Raw genomic sequence first — 23,375 nt, 5'->3', positions numbered from 1 at the left:
ACTAAAAGACACAGTTTAAGGGGAGTTGTACAGTCACAGGGCACTACAGCAGAGAACGATAAAGGGAGGATGGGGGAATCTATAACTAAAAGACACAGTTTAAGGGGAGTTGTACAGTCACAGGGCACTACAGCAGAGAACGATAAAGGGAGGATGGGGGAATCTATAACTAAAAGACACAGTTTAAGGGGAGTTGTACAGTCACAGGGCACTACAGCAGAGAACGATAAAGGGAGGATGGGGGAATCTATAACTAAAAGACACAGTTTAAGGGGAGTTGTACAGTCACAGGGCACTACAGCAGAGAACGATAAAGGGAGGATGGGGGAATCTATAACTAAAAGACACAGTTTAAGGGGAGTTGTACAGTCACAGGGCACTACAGCAGAGAACGATAAAGGGAGGATGGGGGAATCTATAACTAAAAGACACAGTTTAAGGGGAGTTGTACAGTCACAGGGCACTACAGCAGAGAACGATAAAGGGAGGATGGGGGAATCTATAACTAAAAGACACAGTTTAAGGGGAGTTGTACAGTCACAGGGCACTACAGCAGAGAAACAGGTTCTTTGGCTCACCTAGTCCAAACCAAACTCTTACCCAAAGGAGCTGTGAGGGGCAGGTTTTTTCACAGAAGGTGGTGGGAGCACCTCCATTCAGTCCACCACAACAGTTGGGATTTCCTAAAAAAAAAACACAAAATGCTGGCAGAACTCAGCAGGCCAGACAGCATCTATGGAAGGAGGTAGTGAAAACATTTCGGGCCGAAACCCTTCATGGGATGGTCGAGGGGGGATAAGAAGTGGGGGGAGGGATAAAGTAGGGAGCTAGGAAGTGATAGGCTGGAGGGAAATGGGCTAGGGGGAAGGTGGAGAATTATGGGAAATAAAAGAGAAAGAAAGGTAGGGCTGGGGGGAGATTATAGTGAGGGGGGAAAAGAGAGAGAAAGAGAACCAGACTAAAATAATAGATAGGGATGGGGGTAAGGGGGGGGGGGGCAGGGGTATCAACGGAGGTCCGTGAGTTGGATGTTCATGCCGGCAGGTAGGAGGCTACCTAGGCAGGAGATAAGATATTGCTCCATCGACCTGCATGTGGCCTCATCTTGACGGTAGAGGAGGCCATGGACAGACATGTCGGAGTGGGAGTGGTCTGTGGAATTGAAGTGTGTGGCCACAGGGAGATCCCGCCACTGCTGGAGGACTGAGCGCTGGTGTTTGGCGAAACGGTCTCCCTGTCCGCGGCGGGTCTCCCCAATGTATAAATGGCCACATTGGGAGCACCGGATACAGTATATCACCCCAGTTGACTCGCAGGTGAGGTGGTGCCTCACCTGAAAGGACTGTCTGGGGCCTGGGATGGTGGTGAGGGAAGAAGTGTGGGGGCAGGTGTAGCACTTCTTCCGTTTGCAGGGATGAGTGCCCAGAGGGAGGTCCGTGGGGAGGGATGGGGGGATGAATGGACAAGGGAGTCGCGTAAGGAGTGATCCCTGCAGAAAGCCAAGAGTGGGGGCGAGGGGAAGATGTGGCTGGTGGTGGGATCACGTAGGAGGTGGCGGAAGTTACGGAGGATTATACGTCGGATCTGTAGGCTGGTAGGGTGATAGGCGAGGACCAGGGGGACTCTATCCCTGGTGGGCTGGCGGGGGGATGGAGTGAGGGCAGAGGTGCGTGAAATACCTGAGACGCGATGGAGGGCAGAGTTGATAGTGGATGAAGGGAAGCCCCTTTCTTTAAAAAAGGAAGACATCTCCTTTGTCCTAGAATGAAAGGCCTCATCCTGAGAGCAGATGCGGCGGAGGCGGAGGAATTGAGAGAATGGGATAGCATTTTTGCAGGAGACAGGGTGGGAGGAGGAATAGTCTAGGTAGCTGTGGGAGTTAGTAGGTTTGTAGTAGACATCGGTGGATAGGCTGTCTCCAGAGATAGAAACAGAAAGATTTAGAAAGGGGAGGGAGGTGTCGGAAATAGACCAGGTGAATTTGAGGGCGGGTTGAAAGTTGGAGGTGAAGTTAATGAAGTCGACGAGCTCAGCATGTGTGCAGGAAGCAGTGCCGATGCAGTCGTCGATATAACGCAAGAAAAGCGGAGGACAGATACCAGTGTAGGCTTGGAACATAGATTGCTCCACATGGACGACAAAAAGGCAGGCATAGTTAGGACCCATGCGAGTGCCCATGGCTACACCTTTAGTTTGGAAGAAGTGGGAGGAGCCAAAGGAGAAATTGTTAAGGGTGAGGACTAATTCCGCGAGGCGGAGAAGAGTGGTGGTAGAGGGTGACTGGCTGGGTCTGGAATCCAGGAAGAAACGGAGAGCTTTGAGACCTTCCTGGTGGGGGATAGAGGTATATAGGGACTGGACGTCCATGGTGAAAATGAGGTGGTGGGGGCCAGGGAACTTGAAATCTGTGAAGAGATGTAAAGCATGGGAAGTATCACGGACATAGGTGGGAAGGGATTGAAGAAGGGGAGATAAAACAGAGTCGAGATAGGCAGAAATGAGTTCGGTGGGGCAGGAGCAAGCTGAGACAATGGGTCTGCCTGGACAGGCAGGTTTGTGGATCTTGGGTAGGAGGTAGAAACGGGAAGTGTGGGGTGTGGGAACTATAAGTTTGGTGGCCGTGGATGGGAGATCTCCCGAGCTGATGAGATCGGAAATGGTTTGGGAGACAATGGACTGGTGCTCCCTAGTGGGGTCATTGTCCAGGGGTAGATAAGAGGAGGTGTCAGCGAGTTGTCGTCGTGCCTCCGCTATGTACAGGTCGGTGCGCCAGACGACACCAGCACCCCCCTTATCAGAGGGTTTAATGGTAAGGTTGGGATTGTTGCGGAGGGAATGCAGAGCAGAGCGTTCAGAGGGGGTAAGGTTGGAATTGGAGAGCAAGGGGTGGTGAAGTCGAGACGGTTAATGTCCCGACGGCAATTAGAGATAAACAGATCCAGGGCGGGTAGAAGTCCTGGGTGGAGAGTCCATAAAGAGGAGGAGGGTGGGAGGGAGGTGGTTAAAGAAAAAAACAGTAAAATATTACCAGAAGGAGAAATTGATATTCATGCCATCAGGTTGAAGGCTGCCGAGGTGGAATACGTGGTGTCACTCCTCCACCCTGACAGCGGCCTCATGGAATGACAGATCGGAGTGGGAATGATGGACTGGGCGGATGAGATCAACAGGCCAGAAAGGAGGTTCTACAATTCTCCGTTTCGAGGCATGGAGGAAGTCACAGTCATCCACTGCCACCAAGGAAGACCCCAGTTGTGACGACTATTCGTAACACTGGACCCAGACATCGGAGGTGAAGAGTGCAGAACTGTCCCAGTGATACAGGTTTCCCACTTTGAAAAGTGTTTCCACCCAAGCTTCCATTGTTGTTGGATACGACAGACAACAAGGATTATTATTATTTGTTTTCTCTTGCCTTTGCACAGTGTGCCTTCTTGTCCGTCTGTGTGTGGTTTTTCATTGATTCTATCGCATTTCTTTGTTCTACTGTGAATGCCTGCAAGAAAATAAATTTCAGGGTGGTATATGGTGACATACACATACTTTGATAATAAATTGACTTTGAACTTTGAAAACACAACCTGCCTTACTTGGAATGCCACAGTTAGTTAAACATTGTACTGACATTCACAGTTTTTTTTCCTAGATCCATCACATGGGCAGTCCTTGTGCCAAATGACCTTTAAGGGGAGCTAAAACTGTGATTTATTTGAAAATAATTGCATAAACTGAATTATTCCATGAAGTAAATGTTTTCTGGGCTGTTTCACAGCTGTGGATACTTTACAGGGAGGTCAGTGAAACTTATTTATTTAGAGATACAGCATGGAGCAGCCTCTTCCAGCCCTTCGAGCAGTTGTGCCCAGCAACCCCAGATTTAACCTGAGCCTAATCACTGCATAATTTACAATGATCAGTTAACCTACTAACGGTATGCAATTGGTCTGTGGGAGAAAATCGGAGCACCCGAGGGAAACACACACATTCCACAAGGAAGATGCGCAAATACCCGACAGATGATGTCAGAAATGAACTCTGAACTCTAACGCCCCAAGCTGCAATAGCATCAGGCTAACCCATGGTGCCCTTACCATATCTTGTGGGTTCCTTTCTGAGTTAATTCTCTTCCCCACACAGGTAGCCATGTCCCTGCCACAGTGTAATTGTGTTAATCAAGTGACTGTGTGGGAATGGTTTAATGCAGAGGTTCCCCACCTCTCGGTAAGGGTCCATGGTATAATGGATCGTTTTTCCCTCACCAGCTCCACAGCCCTTAGATCAACTGCAGTTCATTGAGCCTGGAGACGTGCATTTGCCTCCATATGAAGCGGTTGTCGGGGGTTACAGCGGGATGTTGACAGGATGGGCAGATGGAGTTTAATCTGGTTAAAATGGAGTTCAGTTGGATCAGAAGATCTGTCCTGGGACCAGGACGTAAGTGCCATTGCACAGAGAGCACAGCAACGATTCTACTGTTTGAGGTTTGCACGGATTTGTCATGTTGTATAAAACTTCTATAGCTGCACAGTAGAGAGAATCCTGATTGGTTTCATCACAGCAATGGCCAGGAATGGACAGTCTATAGAGTCTGCTGGATACAGCCCAGTCCATCATGGAAAAAGCCCTCCCCACCCTCTACATAGAGCCCTCTTACAGGAAAGCAGTATCCATCATCAGGGACCCCCACCATCCAAGCCAGCTTCCTTCTTGCTGCTGCCATCGGGAAGGAGGTACAGAAGCCGTAGAGCCTACATCACCAGGTTCATGAACAGTTATTACCCTTCAACCATCAGCTTCCTGGACCTGCGTGGATAACTTCACTCACGTCAACACAACTGATTCCACAACCTCTAGACTTAATTTCAAGGTCTCTATTGCTCACGTTCTCAGTACTATCGATCTATCTATCTATCTGTCTGTGTATGTATGTATGTATGTATGTATGTATGTATGTATGTATGTATGTATGTATCTATTTATTTATTTATTTATTTATTCATTTATTTATGTATTTATTTATTTATTATTTGCACACATTGTCTTCTTTCGTACATTGGTCGTTGACAGTCGTTGTGTGTATATTACAAGAGAACTATGGATGGAGGTGAACCCAGGTACAGAGTAAGGTCCAGAATTGACTCAGACCAAATAAACAAGACGACACAAATGAAGCCCAAAGGCACAATCACAAACAGTAGTACTAGAAATGGAACTCCTACCATTGAGCACCGAGTGCTCAGCACAACACATTTTCCATGAACAAATGTGCAGGCAATAACTGGCAGTCAGAGTTTTAAAGAGACAATGACAGCTAACCGTACTCTGGGGAATTGGAGACCAGAACCTGGCTGCCTGCCGCTGTTCCATTGGGACCACGGCAGTATAATTATTCAGCGATTCTATTGTACTTCTCTGTTCTACTGTAATTGATTGCAGGAAAATGAATGCCAGGGTAGAATATGGTGACATATACATACTTTGGTAATAAATTTACTTTGAGCTTTGGAAGATTGAAATTAAAGGTAGAATATAGGGTTAATGGCAGGATTCTTAGCAGTGTGGATGAACAGAGTGATCTGTGGCTCCAGGTTCATGGATCCATCAGACTTGCCATGCAGGTTGATAGGATGGTCAAGAAGGCCTTCATTAGTTAGCGGGTTCAGTTCCAGGAAAGTGAAGTAATGTTGCAGCTCTATAAAAGCCTGGTTATACCACACTTGGAATATTGTGTTCAGTTCTGGTCACCACATTGTTGTTGTGGAAACCTTAGAGAGGGTGCAGAGGAGATTCACCAGGATGCTGCCTGGATTAGAGAGGGTGCAGAGGAGATTGACCAGGATGCTGCCTGGATTAGAGAGGGTGCAGAGGAGATTGACCAGGATGCTGCCTGGATTAGAGAGGGTGCAGAGGAGATTTACCAGGAAGCTGTCTGGATTAGAGAGGATGCAGAGGAGATTTACCAGGAAGCTGTCTGGATTAGAGAGGGTGCAGAGGAGATTGACCAGGATGCTGCCTGGATTTGAGAGGGTGCAGAGGAGATTTACCAGGATGCTGTCTGGATTAGAGAGGGTGCAGAGGAGATTTACCAGGATGCTGCCTGGATTAGAGAGGGTGCAGAGGAGATTTACCAGGAAGCTGTCTGGATTAGAGAGGGTGCAGAGGAGATTTACCAGGATGCTGTCTGGATTAGAGAGGGTGCAGAGGAGATTCACCAGGATGCTGCCTGGATTAGAGAGGGTGCAGAGGAGATTGACCAGGATGCTGCCTGGATTAGAGAGGGTGCAGAGGAGATTGACCAGGATGCTGCCTGGATTAGAGAGGGTGCAGAGGAGATTGACCAGGATGCTGCCTGGATTAGAGAGGGTGCAGAGGAGATTCACCAGGATGCTGTCTGGATTAGAGAGGGTGCAGAGGAGATTTACCAGGATGCTGTCTGGATTAGAGAGGGTGCAGAGGAGATTCACCAGGATGCTGTCTGGATTAGAGAGGGTGCAGAGGAGATTCACCAGGATGCTGTCTGGATTAGAGTGGGTGCAGAGGAGATTCACCAGGATGCTGTCTGGATTAGAGAGGGTGCAGAGGAGATTCACCAGGATGCTGTCTGGATTAGAGAGGGTGCAGAGGAGATTTACCAGGATGCTGCCTGGATTAGAGAGGGTGCAGAGGAGATTTACCAGGATGCTGTCTGGGTTAGAGAGGGTGCAGAGGAGATTCACCAGGATGCTGTCTGGATTAGAGAGGGTGCAGAGGAGATTCACCAGGATGCTGTCTGGATTAGAGAGGGTGCAGAGGAGATTGACCAGGAAGCTGTCTGGATTAGAGAGGGTGCAGAGGAGATTCACCAGGATGCTGTCTGGATTAGAGAGGGTGCAGAGGAGATTTACCAGGATGCTGCCTGGATTAGAGAGGGTGCAGAGGAGATTGACCAGGAAGCTGCCTGGATTAGAGAGGGTGCAGAGGAGATTTACCAGGATGCTGCCTGGATTAGAGAGGGTGTAGAGGAGATTGACCAGGATGCTGTCTGGATTAGAGAGGGTGCAGAGGAGATTTACCAGGATGCTGTCTGGGTTAGAGAGGGTTCAGAGGAGATTTACCAGCGTGCTGTCTGGATTAGAGAGGGTGCAGTGGAGATTTACCAGCGTGCTGTCTGGATTAGAGAGGGTGCAGAGGAGATTTACCAGCATGCTGTCTGGATTTGAGAGGGTGCAGAGGAGATTTACCAGCATGCTGTCTGGATTTGAGAGGGTGCAGAGGAGATTTACCAGGATGCTGTCTGGATTAGAGAGGGTGCAGAGGAGATTTACCAGGATGCTGCCTGGATTAGAGAGGGTGCAGAGGAGATTTACCAGGATGCTGCCTGGGTTAGAGAGGGTTCAGAGGAGATTTACCAGCGTGCTGTCTGGATTAGAGAGGGTGCAGAGGAGATTTACCAGCGTGCTGTCTGGATTAGAGAGGGTGCAGAGGAGATTTACCAGGGTGCTGTCTGGATTTGAGAGGGTGCAGAGGAGATTTACCAGGGTGCTGTCTGGATTAGAGAGGGTGCAGAGGAGATTTACCAGGGTGCTGTCTGGATTAGAGAGGGTGCAGAGGAGATTTACCAGCGTGCTGTCTGGATTTGAGAGGGTGCAGAGGAGATTTACCAGGGTGCTGTCTGGATTAGAGAGGGTGCAGAGGAGATTTACCAGGATGCTGCCTGGATTAGAGAGGGTGCAGAGGAGATTTACCAGCGTGCTGTCTGGATTAGACAGGGTGCAGAGGAGATTTACCAGCATGCTGTCTGGATTAGGTGGGAAGGGGGTTAAAGAAAGTGCTGGATGGATGAGGGGGCTCATTGATCATGCGTATGCAGTGCTCCTGATAAATATCTCGGATTGATCATCTCAACCATTCTTGCAATCCTTTGTAGGGCCTTGAATTTTTAAATTAAGACCATAAGTCATAAGAGCAGAATTAGGCCATTTGGCCCATCGAGACTGCTCTGCTATTTCATCATGGCTGATCCATTTCATTCTCCTGCCTCCTCCGCATAAGCTTTCACACTCTGATTAATCAAGAATCTATGAATCTCCTCCTTAAATGCACCCTATGACCTGGCCTCCAAGCCACCTGTGGTGGCACATTCACTACCGTCTGGCTAAAGAAATTTCTCCTCATCTCCATCTTAAATGGGCATCCCTCTATTTTGAGGCAATGCTTTCTGGCACTAGATTCCCACACTACAGGAAACATCTAGGCCTTTCAACATCCAAGAGGTTTCAATGAGATCCCCCCCCCCCCCCATTCTTCTAAATACCCCAAACTGTTCACAAAACTCCAAATGAGGCCTCACCAGTGCCTCATAAAGCCTCAATATTAGGTACTTGCTTTTATATTCTCATCCTCTCAAAATAAATGCTAGCACGTCACCGCCGGTTCTACCTGCAAGTTAACCTTTAGGGAATCCTGCACTAGGACTCCCAAATCCCATTTCTTCCAAATGTTCTCTCCATTTAGAAAATAGTCTATGCTTTTATTTCTTCTACCAAAGTGCGTGACCATACACTTCCCGGCACTGTATTCCATCTGCCACTTCTTTGCCCAATCTCCTAATCTAAATTCTTCAGTAGCCTCACCACTTCCTCAAAACTGCCTGCCCCTCCGCTTATCTTCATATATTCTGCAAATTTTGCAACAAAGCCTTCAACTCCATCATCCAAATCATTGGCATATAACGTAACAAGAATCGGTCCCAGCACAGACGGCTACGGAACACACAGCAGCCCACCAGAAAACTCTTTGCGTCCTGCCAGTCAGCCAGTGTGGTCAGGTGCTTTGCAATTCCCGAACCAGACGGTGATGCAGCCTATTTTTTTTCCTGTGAATTATCCACTCGTTGCATTTCGGATTAATTCCCAGCTATTGCCTTGTCGCCTTGATCCCAGACAAGCGAGGGTTAGCGTGAGGGATTCTGCAGAGCAACACGCACAAGATGTTGGAGGAACCCAGCATCTATGGAAATGAATAATCAGTCGACGTTTCGGAAGAAGGGCCTCGACTCTTTGTTCATTTCCACGGATGCTGCCTGGCCTGTTGAGTTCCAGCATTTTGTGAATGTTGCGGGGTTTGGCGCTCGGTCCTGTCTTTATCCTAATCTTATGGCGATGACGTCACCTGTACTCGCTCCCATTGATGCTGCCTAGCCTGCTGAGTTCCTCCAGCATTTTGTGTGTGTCAGCTTCATCATGGTCTCGAACCAGCAATAACATCACCTAGAAATGTTTTCTGTCGTCAGGGACGCAAAACGACACAGCACCTCTGTGGAAGCCTCGAAGTTCCTTACGGTCGGGATCCTAGCTGTCTACGTACTCGCAGGAAGCTGTTCCCTCTTACAACAGGCTCCCTCCTCTCCCACACAGCAGGAACGGCAGAGACTGATACAGTTTGGCACCAGCCGTGTCGCAGGAGTTCCCAGTCAGCTTTGAATTCAATGTAGGATTTCCTTAGGGACTCCAACTCCGGATTTTCACTCGGGGGTTTAATCCCGAAGCCGTAAGGCAGCGGAGGTCTGAGATCGGAGTTTCCCTTCTCCTAGGTGAGCTGCCAACTCCGACTGATGAACCCCATCTGCCTGAAGCGACTGGTTTGAAGGCGTCAGTCGCCCGCCTTTGCCCCTTCGCCTGTCAGTAGGAGCGGTTCCGCTGGGTTTAAGCTGAGCCACACATGAAGGCCAGGAGATGGAATTGGTTGTCAGAGGTTGTTTGAAACGCACGCCACTGGGAGCATTTAATAGGTAGCGGGAGCTTGTCCCCATTACCACCCCCGACTATAACAATCTTAAGGAACCTTGTGGGCATATAATCAAAATTAATTTAAAGACTGCAAAGAAACAGATTTAACGTTGACCTAACTATCTAAAATGCACATATCGACCGTTTGAGAGGATCCGATTCATACCTAATTCACCGTGTCTCTAGACGTAACCTCCGTCCCCACTCCACACCTCGGCGCCGTTACCTGGTTCCGTGCTGTGCACAGGATTCCAGAGAAGGTTCAAGAGTATTTAATCTCATTTCCAACACACAAATGTAAAATAGTTGTTACTCCGGATCCGATGCAGCACCAATAAAACATAATTAACACATTAATAAAAACATAAATATAAATACACAAAATAGTTTATACACACCGATTGATTGTATGTCCATAACGTGACACCAGGCTCAGGAGTGTCTGTACATAAGGTGACTGACAGGAAATGATAAAGTAGTGTGGTTGGGGGGTGTGGATGGAGACAAAATGTTTTTTTAATGTACAAGAAACTAAAGCAAGTTCCACTTTCCAAAATTCCAATGATCGTTTTCCTCCCCCAACACCTCACTATAAATATATTAAATGTTTACATTATTAATAGTGGTTTAATGTTCTGTAATGGTGCGTTGAAGGGGGAACGGTTTAGAAGTAAAGAAGGTCTGTTAGTAATGTGATCGCTTGTTTGCGTAACAATCACTTTAAACCGGGGGGCCGCGACAAAGTGTCTAGACGCACACGTGACCGACCGCGCCAATGCGCAGCCAAGCCGAGGGCTTGTAAATTTCAAGCCTTGTGTCAGTTTCAGCCGCGAGTCCGGAGCGCTTAGTAAACCCACGGGCTGGAAACGGCGACAACTCTCTGTGATTTGGTCTTTGTACATCGTGTTTTTTTATGGTTAAAAAAAGGAAGATTGAGGTAACGAGGAAAGCGGGAGAGAGGGAGTCAAAGCACGTTCAAGTCAAGCTGAAGAGAGAGAGAGAGAAAGCAGGAACATATTAAAACCCCTGCCTGTGTGTATCTATAAACGCGGAAAGGAAGAGCAAACGATCTCTACAGTCATTAAAGGAGCCGGATTATGGGGTTGGATTAATCTATCCGAAAGCCAAGGAAGGAACAAGAGAACGTTTGGGTTACATTTCAATGGGTACATATTCTTGGCTACATTTTTTCTACTTTGTATCGGTGGGTTACAATGCATGATTGTATCTTCGAGGAGCCGCACTAACCCATCCCCATCCCCCGCTTATATATATATTTAATTCAGTCTTCATCAAACCATTTTCCCGGCTCTTATCCTTTCATTTGAAAGAGAGAGGAGGTGGCGTATGCTACAGATCTGTACGGCTGTTACTGTGTTGCTATCGAGAACAGGCTGGATTCATGTTTTACGGAGATGTCTTTGCTGTATCTGGCTGGATTTTAGCACATTTCTCTCTGGCGGATTTCCATCTCGCATGTTCAGGACGAAACGATCGGGTCTGGTCCGGCGACTTTGGAGAAGCCGCACGTTGGGAGAGGCAGACGGGCAGACGGACAGCGAGGGCGATGCAAACCGCGGAGGAGGAGGAGGGGGAGGCGGCGGCGGTGGATGTTGTGGGGGTAAAGGGTCCAAATACACGAACTCCGACCCAGAATTGAAAACCCTAACTCACTCGCTGCTAAAGAAACTCAAGGAGAAACAATTGGAGTTACTGCTTCAAGCGGTAGATAGTAAAGGGGGAGCCCGCACCGGCTGCCTCCTCTTACCCAAGATGATTGAGCCGAAACTCAGCAAACAAACTTACTCCCTACCGGTACTGATATGTAAAGTCTTCCGCTGGCCTGACCTGAGAAACTCTTCGGAATTGAAAAGACTTTATTGTTGTGAATCTTACGGAACCAACAACCCGGATTCGGTCTGTTGTAACCCACACCACCTTAGCAGGCTCTGTGAATTCGGTAAGCGAAGCCGGCGTTGTTTGACGCTGTTTTTCTTTGGTTTTCACTTTAAAGCAGACATCAATACCGTAATGTTTCGTAAGAGGTTTTCATCGGTCTCGTTGCCATCACCTGGGCCACCCATGTGAACGGGAGAGTCGTGTATGGGGGGGGGGGGGGGAGTTGGTCTTTTCAGTTAATGTTAACTTCAATTTTTAATTAGATAAGCATTAACTAGTCCTTTACAAACTTGTTCCGCTCATTTTGCGTTACCGTAAGAGCGCTCGGTTTTGTGGATCTTATGGTCAGTATAATTTAATAATTTTATATTTGCCTCAATTTTTTTTTAAACGTAACATGGTTGTTTTAAATTATATGCCTTTTCCGACAACGTAGGTTGTCCCAATATTAACATTTAATTCCCGGAGAATCAATTTAAGAGAAAGTTTTGATCCCAAACTGGTTCGGGGGTTGGGGGGGGGGATTAGTTAGCGAAAACTTGGATCTGCCTGTGCGCTGATTTAAAACTATCCTAAGACCAGACATTGCTGGGAACTTTTCTTTGTAGAGATGTAAATATGTATAAGTTTAATATCCATAATTGTTAACTGAGTTAAAAAATGTTAGGAGCGGGCAGAGGTGTACGTGGGTGGGGTAATTCATATCTTTAGTATTTCTTGGAATTGACAGAATATCGAGTATTTATTCTTTAAATTCGCGTTCCTTTTGAGGGCGGAAGTTCAAACTTGCTTTAAATCCTTTGTATCCATCAAGTAGATAAAAGTTTTTTCTCTGTCTAAATAGTTGGGCGACTTGTCGCCGCGGTAAATGGCTGATTTTTTTTCAGTTAGATGGCGCGGTGCGATCCTCACCCAGTGGGAGTGATTCAGTGGTAATTTCCAGAGCAGAAGTGGTTTACGTGAGGCAAGGAAGGGCGATTAGACACACAAGTTGGATATCAGCGAGACTGGCGCCAGGCTGACTCCTGTTTATGTGACTGTTAACTATCAAGGCGATCGCCGCCTTTGCAGTTCTGCCTCCAGCCCCCAGAGTAGGACAAACAGTTTACCAAAGAATGCCTGACAGTGTTATCTGGAGTTTCTATCGCTTATCACGGCTTTTACCCTTTTTATGTTCCCAGAGTCACCCCCGCCTCCTTATTCCAGACTTCCAATGGACTCAATTAAACAGCCCGGTAAGTCTCGGCTTCCTTATTCATGATGTGTGGTTATTTAAATAGCAAGTGTTCTCCCCAGGCGCAGAAAACATATTCTGAAGATGTATATTTGTAGAAAAGACTTGTAATAGTTTTTATATAAAAACCCATTTTATGCAACGGGCGTTTCTGTTGGGTTAAACCCGGGCAAAGGGGAGGGGCGATGTTTCCGTAAGAAGCAGAATTTATTTTGACAGAAGTGTATTCACACACAGGTACAGACATCGAGGATTTACAAAACGTACAACAATTTCAAATTAAAACATGACTACTACTGTCTGTAAAATTCAGTCCGTATAGGCACCGTTCTCGGAACTGCATCTTTCTCCGAGGGCACCCGGGTACAAACGTAACCCCGGAAGAGGGCAGTTCGGGCCGGGACCCGTGAATGTCCATCTTGGCCAGGATCAGGAGCAAGACCCCTTCCCCTCGGACTCCACTAGTAGATCCTCCGAGTGACACCCCCCTCCCCGTACTGGGTGCCCGTGTATCAGGAGCGCCGGGCCGAAGTGCAACCCCTTCGGATATTCAAATGGGGACTGCATTTCAAAGTGTTGCACTGACTCCTCCCGGCCATAGAATGGACAGGTGGACGGGAAATCAGTGAACTGACTTGACGGTGCTACCTTGTGAAACAACTTCCACCCCAGATCCTCAATGGCCTCCCGCTCAAAGAGACTTCCACGGGGGGGCCTCCTTCCCCTACTCCCACCCAGCAGAATTGATTCAGGTGCTAGTTTGAAAGTGGTTCCCTCGCGGGGTTGTCGGTGTGAACTGGTGGCCAGTAAAGGAGAAATTGTGAACGTTAGCGTAGTCCAGGCGCGAGGGACCATTCACATCCTAACTGTAGAACACATCTTTGAGGCATGGTGTGCACATTCAACTGTTGCATAGAGTCACAAAGCAAGTAAACAGGCCTTTCAGCCCATCTCTCGCTCATGTCAAACTATCCTGCCCCTGGATCAGGACATACTAAATGCTGGAGGAACTCAACAGGTCAGACAGCATTTGTGGAGGGGAATTAAACAGTCAATGTTTTGGGCTGAGACCCTTCAGGATTGGCAATAAAAGGGGAAGATGCCAGAATAGGAAGGTGGGAAGAGGGGAGGGAGAACAAGCTAGAATGTAGTCTTGCATACCCCTCCCACCCATGTATCCATTAAAGCTATTATTAATGCTTTTTGAGAGAGTGATTTAGATGCATATCATATTTTTTACTGAGTTAAGTATTGTATGTAATTAGTTTTGCTACAACAAGTGTATGGGACATTGGAAAAATTGTTGAATTTCCCCATGGGGATGAATAAAGTATCTATCTATCTATCTATCTAAACTTCTCTTAAATGGTGAAATCGAACCCACGTGTACCACATCCTCTGGCAGCTCATTCCACACCCTCGTGTTCCCCGGAAACATTTCACCTTTCACCCTTAACCTGGTAGTGTGAGACCTCCTCCTCAACGGCAGCAGCGAGAAGAGAGCATGGCCTGGGCAGTGGGGGTCCCTGATGACGGATGCTGCTTTCCTGTGACAGTGCACTGTGTGGATGTGCTCCATGGTGTTCAGTTATAATGTTATCAGTTGGATGATAAGAAAGAATGTCTGTTGATTAAGTTTCATCTCCGAAGGCAGGACTTTCACTGTACTTTGCACTAGTTCACAGCCCTGCTATGTGGACAAAAGACTTCACACAGACTGGGCATCACATCAGGCACTTCAGCTCTTGACAAGTTTTAAGGAAAACTGTTGTTCTTGTGAAGGGTGCTGGTCTTTGGTGCTGCTGCAGGCTCTTGCCCTCTGGGTGGGCAATGAACCTCTAAACATTACCCCACTACTTTTTAACCTTTTATTTTGCTCTCTTTCTGCACAACTTGTTCAAGGAGATGGATAAAGAGTTGATGTTTCTGGCCATGGCCCTTCATCAGGATGTAGGACAGGAACCTACATCAGGTCCTGATAAAGGGTCTCGGCCCAATATGTCGACTGCTTATTCCTCTCCATAGATGCTGCCTGGCCTGCTGAGTTCCTCCAGCATTTTGTGTGTGTTACTCCTGATTTCCAGCATCTCGTGTGCTTATTGTTTGATTTAATATTTTCCATGCATACTTAGTGTAATATATGGTTTTAATGATTGTTTATTGCAATGTACTGCTGCCACAAAACAACACATTTCACAACATATGTCGGTGTCATTAAACCTGATTCAGATTCCTTCGGTGTGTAGTGCGGCTGGGATGATCGGGCGACAGTTAGTATTGAGCAGCAATACATAGCTGATTTAGATTTGTCTATGACGTATTGCATCGAAACACCCTGTGAAATGTACTACAATGAATATCCCAGGCCTTGGGGCCCCAATGCTTGGTATTGACCCTGTACTTGCTGATGATGGGACCCCAAACTCAAAACTCAAGACTGCCCTTGAAATTTTGTGTATTTAGGGAAGAAATCTCTTCCTTTATCTAAGTCCTTTATTATTTTTTTAGTCCAGACATTTTGATATGACTGATTAAATCATCCTTTAGGGAGGCTGTATCTTTCAAACTTTGTGCTTGGCTGTGTGGAACCTTAATGCTCCCCCCTGCCCAGCACACTTCCCACACTAGAAAAGCCATATTCCTTCAGCCTTAGGCTCCCATGTTGAGGAATGTTACTCTCCCAATAACATTCATAGGACAGAACAGGCCCTGCTGCCAAATCAAATAAATTAGCAATCAAATGGCCAACTAAACTAACCTCTTCTGCCTCCACAATATCCATACCCTTCCATTTTCCTCATATCCTTGTGCCTTTCTAAATACCTCTTAAAGTATCTGCCTCTACCACCCTAGGCACCGTGTGTCTTACTCTACCCAAGCCTCTCATAATCTTATAAACCTCTATCAGATCTCCCCTGAGTCCTTGTTGCTCCAGAGAGAACAACCCAAATTTGTCCAGCCTCTCATTATAGCACATGCCCTCTAATCCAGGCAGCATCCTAGTAAACCTCTTCAGCACCTCCTTCAAAGCCTCAGCAACCAAGACTGTATGCAATACTCCAGATACTGTATGACTTAACCATAGTTTGATAAAGTTGCAACATAACTTCCCGACTTTTGAACTCAGTATCTTGACTAATAAAGGCAAGCATGCCACATACCTTCTTAACCAACCTTTCGACCTGTGTAGCCACTTCCAGGGAGCTACGAACTTGACTTCACCAACACGGTGAAGGATCTTGACTTTAACAGTGTGTTGTCTCTACACAAGTGGCTGACGTAAGAGAGTTCAGATTTGTTTTAGCACAGTGGTTTGTTGGAGCTGTGGTTGTTTGAAGTGAGCTGCCTGATGGTGCACATTGCTCCTTGTTGGAAAAAAAAAGACAGGAAAGTTGGCAGCAATGTCTCTTTGGGTGAGGTGGGCTAGGATGTGTATCTGTGGAAATAGGTCAATAATTATTTTAAACACAAGAATTCTTTTCATGTTGTGAGTTGTGGCTGTGTGGTAGCCTTCTGAGTCAGAAAGTTGTGGATTGAAGAGGCAGTCCAGAGATTTGAACTGAAAATCCCAACTGGCACTGTAGTGCAGTGCCAGACGTTTGGTGTACTATCAGGCAGTGTTGTGTTTGGAAGGGAGGTAAGCCAAGATTGTCCCTGGTGCCCTGGCAAATATTAGTCCTTTAACCAATGCTCTTTGTAGTTGGAGAAGTCTTTCTGCATGGAAACTGGCTGTGGTGTTATGATTGTGCAGTTACAGCTCGAGGTGTTCCGGAGTTTGGCGTTCAATTTTGGCGCCGTTCGGAAAAGGAGTTTGTATGTTTTTCCCGCGGTGTTTGTGGGTTTTCTCCGGTTTCCTTCCACAGTCCGAAGGCGTACCGGTTAGGTTAATTGGTCATTGTAAATTGTCCTGAGATTGGGTTGGGGTTAATGGGGGTGGCGTGGCTCAAGGGGCCGGAAGGGCTGTATCGCTAAAGTAAATAAATCAGTCACCACAGGGTTAAGGGTTAATGTATGAGGAGCTCTGGGCCTGTACTCGCCGGAGTTTTGAAGAATGAAGGCAGATCTCATTGAAACCTGTCCAATATTGAAAGGTTTAGAGTGGATGTAGAGAAGATGTTTCCTGTTGAGGGGGTGGCTAAGACCAGAGGACACAGCCTCAAAAGAGGTACATCCATTTGGAACAGAGATGGAGGGGGAGTTTCTTTAGCCAGAGGGTGATGAACCTGTGGAATTCATTGCCACAGACTGCTGTAGAGGGCAAATCATTAGAGTAGAGCTTGATAGGTTCTTCATTAGTCAGGGTGTCAAAGGTTACGGGGAGAAGGCAGGAGAATGGGGTAGAGAGGAATGATAATCAGCCATGATGGAGCAGACTCGATGGGCCAAATGGCCTAATTCTGCTCCTAGGTCTATGGTCTTTTGTCAAATAGCGTCTTAAAGGGACTTCAAGGATGCTGCTGTGAATCATGTCGTATAAATGCACAGTTTATATACTGCCTTTCCCCCCCACAAATACTGTGCAAAAATCTTAAGCATGTATATCGACTTCTACGCAGTACTGTAGGGAGGCAGGGAGAGTGGAATCATGGTTGGGAAAAGGGGAAGGGAGAGGGGAGAGGGAGTGGGAAGCACCAGACATTCTATAATGATCAATAAATCCGTTGTTTGGAATCAATTGACCTGCCTGGTGTATCGGGGCTGGCTGGGTGTGTCTGCACCTGTCCGTGGCAATGCTCTGCCACCTGTCCCACACCCCTCCCGTGGCACACCACCCTCACTATAACTATACCCAGCATCCTTTGCTCCTGCCAGATGTACAAACTCACTCTGTACTCCACGTTGACAAATACAGTACTGTGCAAAAGTCTTGGGCGCTATGTGTATACACACACACACACACACACACACACACACACACACACACACACACACACACACACACACACACACACACACACACACACACACACACACACACACACACACACACACACACACACACACACACACACACACACCCCTAGACTTTTCCATGGTGCTGTAATCATGTTGCGTTTCCTTCATGGATATAGCACAGTGCTGGCCTTTGGCCCTCAATATTGTGCTGACCCTTTAACCAGCTCCACACATTACTCTCCATTTTTCTAGCATCCATGTGCCTATCTAACAGTTTCATAAATGTCCCTAATGTATCTGCCTTGATATCTCAGTATTGGTGTCCTTGATATTTAGTTTTGATTTATTATCATTATTCTCTTTTTTGTGTATTTGCAGAGTTTGTTGTCCTTTGTGTGTTGGCTGTCTGTCTGTCCTGTTGTGTGCAGCCTTTCATTGATTCTATTGTGTTTCCTGCATTTACTGTGACTGCCCACAGGAAAATGAGTCTCAGATGATAGTACTTTGCTAATAAATCTACCTTGCACTTAGAAATCTGCTGAGAGCTCCCTTTTCGTGAAACAGTGTCAGTGGGCCGGGGGTTAGCCCAGTTTGCCCCACAAGTTGCCCGAGCGTCGCAGTAACATTAGTGTTAGTGGTAAGTTGCTCTGACAGGGAGAAAAGTGGGCATTGTGAAGTACTTTAAACATCATAAGCTGGTTTTAGAATCAGAAGCTTAACTCTCATTGAAGCTTTCTTGCTTGAATCCTGGACACTAGTACTTCTGCACAGTACTATAGATCATAAACACAAATTCTGCAGATGATGGGAGTCCTGAGCGACTCAGCAGGCCGGGCAACATCGATGAAAAGGAATGAGCAGTTGATGGTTTAAACGGTCTCTTCATCAGGACTGAGAAGGAAGGGGGAAGGCGGGAGGGAGGGGAAGGAGGACAAGCTAGAAGGTGGTAAGTGATGCCAGGTGGGTGGGGGAGGTGGGGATGAAGTAAGAAGCTGGGAGGTGATAGGTGGAAAGGGTAAAGGGCTGGAGAAGAAGGGATCTGATTGGAGAGGAGAGTGGACCATGGGAGAAGGGAAAGGAGAGGCACCAGGGGGAGGTGATATTTGGGTGAGAGTGGGGAATTGGATGTTTCCTGTGGTGAGGGAGCCTCATATCAGAGGACACAGCCTCAGAATAGACAGGCGTCCATTTAGAACGGAGATGAGGAGGGATTTCTTTACCCAGAGGGTGGTGAATCTGGAATTCATTGTCACAAGCATTGTGTATATTTAAAGCAGAGGTTGATAGATTCTTGATTGGTCAGGGCAAGAAGGGATACGGGGAGAAGGCAGGAGACTGGGGCTGAGAGGGAAACGTATGCTGCTTGAGTTCCATCATTTTCTGTGCCGCAATGGGTTAAAGTAGTTTTTTGTCCATTTCTTTTGTCAGTTTCTCAGTTGATAACTAAAGAGGTTGAACATGTATCAGTGCAAGAGGACTTGCTTATTTCAGCCCATCACTCATACTGACGGCAGCTCTGCAGAGACTCTGTCCTGGACCAGTCTTTCTTGTTGTCCCGAGGTGTAGCCTGTCGTCTTGGCGTTTCTGTGCCCCATGTCCAACCCAGCCGGGCTTGGGACTGTCCGTGGCCGAGTCTGAATCAGCAAACATTCCCCAGTCCAGACAGCGGAAAGGATGTGTGCAGTCACACTGTAACTCTGCTCAGTCTTATCTGGGATTGGTCTGCCCAAAAGGCAGACAGCTTTGGGCTCTAATGTCGAATTTGAGGCATTTCAGCATGGCTGGGTAGGAAATGGACATACCTTGGAAAGGAGCCAAAGAAAACGGGACACCTCACTCCCTCACTATCCAGCTCTCAATGCTGAGCTGAGGCATGAAAAACAAGGCTGAAAATCTTTAGCAGACGGCTTTCAGAAATGGAGGTTAACTCATTGAGGGCTGGAAGGATCAGAACCACAATCAGATTTATTATCCCTGGCACGTGTTGCAACAGTTGTTGTTTTGCAGCAGCAGTACTTTGCAATAGATAATTTTAAAAAGCTATAAATTACAATATGTACAAAATATAAAATTAAATACGTAGGACAAAAAGAAGGCAAAGAAAAACTGTAGTGTGCACAGGTTTATTGTCCATTCAGAATTTTGGTGGTGGAAGGGAAGAAGCTGTTCCTGAAACATTGAGTGTGTGTCTTCAGGCTCCTGTATCTTCTCCCTGATGGTAGTGATGAGAATAGGCATCTCCTGGGTGATGGGGGTCCTTAACGATGGAAGCTGTCTTTTGAGGCAGTGCCTATTGAAGATGTCCTCGGTGCTGGGGAGGGTAATGCCCATGATGGAGCTGACTGAGTTTACAACTTTCTGCAGCCTTTTCCGATTCTGTGCAGAGGGCCGCACCACTGCGGGGTACAACCAGCTCCAATGCTGTCCGTGGATCTGAACTCTCACCCCACGGGCTGTTGTAATGTGGCTTTGTGAGATGTATTGTGTTCCACTCTCACTGATGTGGCCTCTGCAGTACAGCTTAGCCACAGTGTTTCAGTAAGTCTGGAACTTCTGCATGTATAGCAGACTTAACAGCAGTTATGCTAGGAGCAAAATTAATATTAATACACATAAACTGCTGGAGAAACTCATGGAGCGACTATGGAGAGGAATAAAGGGCTGGATCTTAGCCAAAAAAAAACCCCTGTATTCCTCTCCATAGATGCTGTCCGTCCTGCAGCTTGTGCGTGTTTCTCTGCAGACTCTCCTGTGTTCGGGATATTAGATGGGATCATTCTTCCAGTTAGAGCATGTAACAATCCAGGCCCTAAGAAGGGTTAAAAGATTAACCTACTCCTAAAATCAATCTTAACCCTTCCCTCCATTTTTCTATTATCCATGTTCCTATCTTAAAGAGTTTCTTAAATGTCCCTAATGTGTCTGCATGGCAGGATGTTCCACGCACCCACCACTCCCTGTGTAACAAAACTTACCTCTGACATCCCCCTTATACTTTCCTCTAATCACCTTGAAAATTCTGCCCTCTCATATTAGCCTTTTCTGTCCTGAAGACATACCTGTCTGTCTACTGGATCAATGTCTCTTATCATCATGTAGACCTCTATCAAGCCACATCTCATTCTCCTCCACTAAAGAGAAAGGCACTAGCTGACTCAACATATCTTCCTAAAACATGCTGTCTAATCCAGACAGCTTCCTGGTCAATCTCCTCTGCACCCTCTCTAATCCAGGCAGCATCCTGGTGAATCTCCTCTGCACCCTCTCTAATCCAGACAGCATCCTGGTAAATCTCCTCTGCACCCTCTCTAATCCAAGCAGCATCCTGGTAAATCTCCTCTGCACCCTCTCTAATCCAGGCAGCATCCTGGTAAATCTCCTCTGCACCCTCTCTAATCCAGACAGCATCCTGGTAAATCTCCTCTGCACCCTCTCTAATCCAGGCAGCATCCTGGTAAATCTCCTCTGCACCCTCTCTAATCCAGGCAGCATCCTGGTAAATCTCCTCTGCACCCTCTCTAATCCAGGCAGCATCCTGGTAAATCTCCTCTGCACCCTCTCTAATCCAGGCAGCATCCTGGTAAATCTCCTCTGCACCCCCTCTAATCCAGGCAGCACCCTGGTAAATCTCCTCTGCACCCTCTCTAATCCAGGCAGCATCCTGGTAAATCTCCTCTGCACCCTCTCTCTAATACAGAAAGCATTCTGGTAAATTGCCTCTGCACCCCCTCTAAAATGTATACACCTCTGTAGTTGCTCTACTTCCCTGCTCTTTTGGATGAAATATGAAATATCCTGGTGATGAAGCCTTGTTGAGTGTCATCATTTCACCCACACTGGTAACTCTGCTATCTTGTTGAATTGACTGTCCCTAGTCAAAGTTCAAAGTGAATTTATTGATAAACTATGTATATGTCACCATTACAACCCTGAGATTAATTTTCAGGCATTCATAGAAAGAGAGTAGAATCAGTGGAAACCTATTTACAAGGAAAGACTGACAAAACAAATAATAATATTGAGACCATGAGTTGTAGAATCTTTAGAAGTGAGTCCATAGGTTGTGGGAACATTTCAGTGTTGGGGTGTGTGAAGTTATCCCCTCTGGTTCAGGAAACTGGTGGGTGAGGGGTAATAACTGTTCCTGAACCCGGTGGTGTGGGTCCTGAGGCCCCTGTATCTCCTTCCTGATGGTTGAGAGGTAATAACTGTTCCTGAACCTGGTGGTATGGGTCCTGAGGCTCCTGTACTTCCTTCCTGATGGGTGAGGGGTAATAACTGTTCCTGAACCCGGTGGTGTGGGTCCTGAGGCCCCTGTATCTCCTTCCTGATGGGTGAGGGGTAATAACTGTTCCTGAACCCGGTGGTGTGGGTCCTGAGGCTCCTGTATCTCCTTCCTGATGGGTGAGGGGTAATAACTGTTCCTGAACCCGGTGGTGTGGGTTCTGAGGCTCCTGTATCTCCTTCCTGATGGCAGCAGTGAGAAGAGAGCATGACCTGGGTGGAGGGGTCACTGATGGTGCTGCTTTCCTGCGACAGCGCTCTTCAATCAGTGTTGCTAAGCCTATTAACTGCAGAGACTACAGAATTCCATGTGACATTCAGATTGAATGACTCAAAGGATGTCAGGAAATAAAATGTTGTGTCTTTAATGTATATTTTTCCTTCTGCTTTCAGCAGTTTTGCCAGACTCGGTTTCTCTCTCAGCTGAAACTGGGGGCTCTCGTTATATGGCCCCTGGGGGGCTTTCAGGTAAGAATGTCTTTGTAATATTCCCAGCCAGTGATTCCTCCTGAGTGTTAAAACAGGATGTTCACAATTAAATACGTCTTTATTTAGTGAAGGATTATTGGTGTGGGAAGGCTTGAGATTCCAGGGAGGATTCCTCATCGCTGCTGTGTCTATGATGTGGTAACTCGAGTTGCACTTTCATTCTGTTGAAATTCAAAATTCTGTCCCCTCTGTGACAGTTCAAAGTCAATTTGGAACATATACGTCACTTTATCCAACCCTGAGATGCATTTTCTTGTGAACATTCACAGTAACTACAAAGAACACAGAGTCAGTGAAAGATCACACAATAGGACAAACATCCAAAATGCCGTGGACAACAATTGTGCAAATACAAAAAGAAAAAAAACTTATTTGAAAAAGCAATAAATATCAAGAACATGAGATGAGGAGTCCTTGAAAATGAGTCTATAGGTTTTGGGAACAGTTCAGTGATAGTGGTGACTGAAGTTGACTAAAGTTACCCCCTCTGGTTCAAGAGCATAATGGTTAAGTGGTAATAAGATGGTTATTTAGTTGGCTTGTGTGCTGTAGAGTTCGAAGTAGTAGTATTGTGGTACACTATGATATAGAAACCTTAGGTCCCATGCTCCCATTGGGCAGAGAGCAACTTGATAAATATGGTGGGAGCAAAGGATGTTGGGAATGGCGAGAGCGGAGCGCCGCTGGAGAAATGTTGGACAGATGGCAGAGAAGTAGTGCCAGGGGTGGGGAGTGGCGCGGGTGCAGATACACCCAGCCCTGAGACACCATCATTTGATTCCAAACAATTGGTTTATTGATCATTA

At 46.8% G+C, this 23,375-nt stretch overlaps 1 protein-coding gene and 1 long non-coding RNA gene across 3 annotated transcripts in view; one reads left to right on the top strand and one right to left on the bottom strand.

Annotated features, from left to right (window-relative positions):
- Positions 1-632: 632 nt before the first annotated feature.
- LOC140737601 (uncharacterized) lies at positions 633-10,055 on the bottom strand. Its single transcript, XR_012101197.1, has 3 exons — positions 9,934-10,055; positions 3,029-3,496; positions 633-683 (listed from the first exon to the last, which is right to left on the bottom strand). It is a non-coding gene; the product is annotated as an uncharacterized lncRNA (long non-coding RNA).
- A 495-nt stretch (positions 10,056-10,550) lies between these two features.
- smad7 (SMAD family member 7) overlaps positions 10,551-23,375 on the top strand; it is a 47,414-nt gene continuing 34,589 nt past the window's right edge. Inside the window, exons 1-3 of one of the 2 annotated variants that reach the window (XM_073064063.1) lie at positions 10,551-11,727; positions 12,848-12,901; positions 22,477-22,548. In XM_073064063.1, the coding sequence (XP_072920164.1) occupies positions 11,115-11,727; positions 12,848-12,901; positions 22,477-22,548 (739 nt within the window). In that variant the 5' untranslated portion in view covers positions 10,551-11,114. Of the gene's footprint in view, positions 11,728-12,847; positions 12,902-22,473; positions 22,549-23,375 lie in introns of both variants that reach the window. The other variant, XM_073064061.1, reaches the window with a different exon arrangement.

Source organism: Hemitrygon akajei, chromosome 13 (assembly GCF_048418815.1).
Source record: "Hemitrygon akajei chromosome 13, sHemAka1.3, whole genome shotgun sequence".
Taxonomy (NCBI): Eukaryota; Metazoa; Chordata; class Chondrichthyes; order Myliobatiformes; family Dasyatidae; genus Hemitrygon; species Hemitrygon akajei.
This window is presented reverse-complemented; position numbering and strand designations above follow the sequence as displayed.